Here is a 502-nt window from a genome sequence, read left to right on the forward strand (position 1 = left end):
CACATGTACCTGCAGTAGTCTCCACATGTACCTGCAGTAGTCTCCACATGTACCTGCGGTAGTCTCCACATGTACCTGCGGTAGTCTGCACATGTACCTGCAGTAGTCCCCACATGTACCTGCGGTAGTCTCCACATGTACCTGCGGTAGTCTTCACATGTACCTGCAGTAGTCTTCACATGTACCTGCAGTAGTTTCCACATGTACCTGCAGTAGTCTGCACATGTACCTGCAGTAGTCTGCACATGTACCTGCAGTAGTCTCCACATGTACCTGTCTCCACATGTACCTGCAGTAGTCTCCACATGTACCTGCAGTAGTCTCCACATGTACCTGCAGTAGTTTCCACATGTACCTGCAGTAGTCTGCACATGTACCTGTGGTAGTCTCCACATGTACCTGCAGTAGTCTGCACATGTACCTGCAGTAGTCTGCACATGTACCTGCAGTAGTCTGCACATGTACCTGTCTCCACATGTACCTGCAGTAGTCTCCATATGTA

At 49.8% G+C, this 502-nt stretch overlaps 2 protein-coding genes across 6 annotated transcripts in view; one reads left to right on the plus strand and one right to left on the minus strand.

Annotated features, from left to right (window-relative positions):
* rab10 (RAB10, member RAS oncogene family) overlaps nt 1-502 on the plus strand; it is a gene marked incomplete in the record, with an annotated part of 31,586 nt that overhangs the window by 27,334 nt on the left and 3,750 nt on the right.
* The window catches only part of LOC106534789 (uncharacterized), a 2,741-nt gene that overhangs the window by 1,521 nt on the left and 718 nt on the right, over nt 1-502 (minus strand). For 2 of the 5 annotated variants that reach the window (XR_001312389.1, XM_014031547.1), the window contains exon 2: nt 10-465. Coding sequence is in view for 3 of the 5 variants with exons in the window: in XM_014031547.1 (XP_013887001.1) it covers nt 10-465 (456 nt within the window). In the remaining 2 variants the exon portion in view is untranslated. Of the gene's footprint in view, nt 1-5; nt 466-502 lie in introns of all 5 variants that reach the window. The other 3 variants (XR_001312388.1, XM_014031546.1, XM_014031545.1) reach the window with 3 other exon arrangements.

Source organism: Austrofundulus limnaeus, unplaced genomic scaffold (genome assembly GCF_001266775.1).
Source record: "Austrofundulus limnaeus strain Quisiro unplaced genomic scaffold, Austrofundulus_limnaeus-1.0 Scaffold1269, whole genome shotgun sequence".
Taxonomy (NCBI): Eukaryota; Metazoa; Chordata; class Actinopteri; order Cyprinodontiformes; family Rivulidae; genus Austrofundulus; species Austrofundulus limnaeus.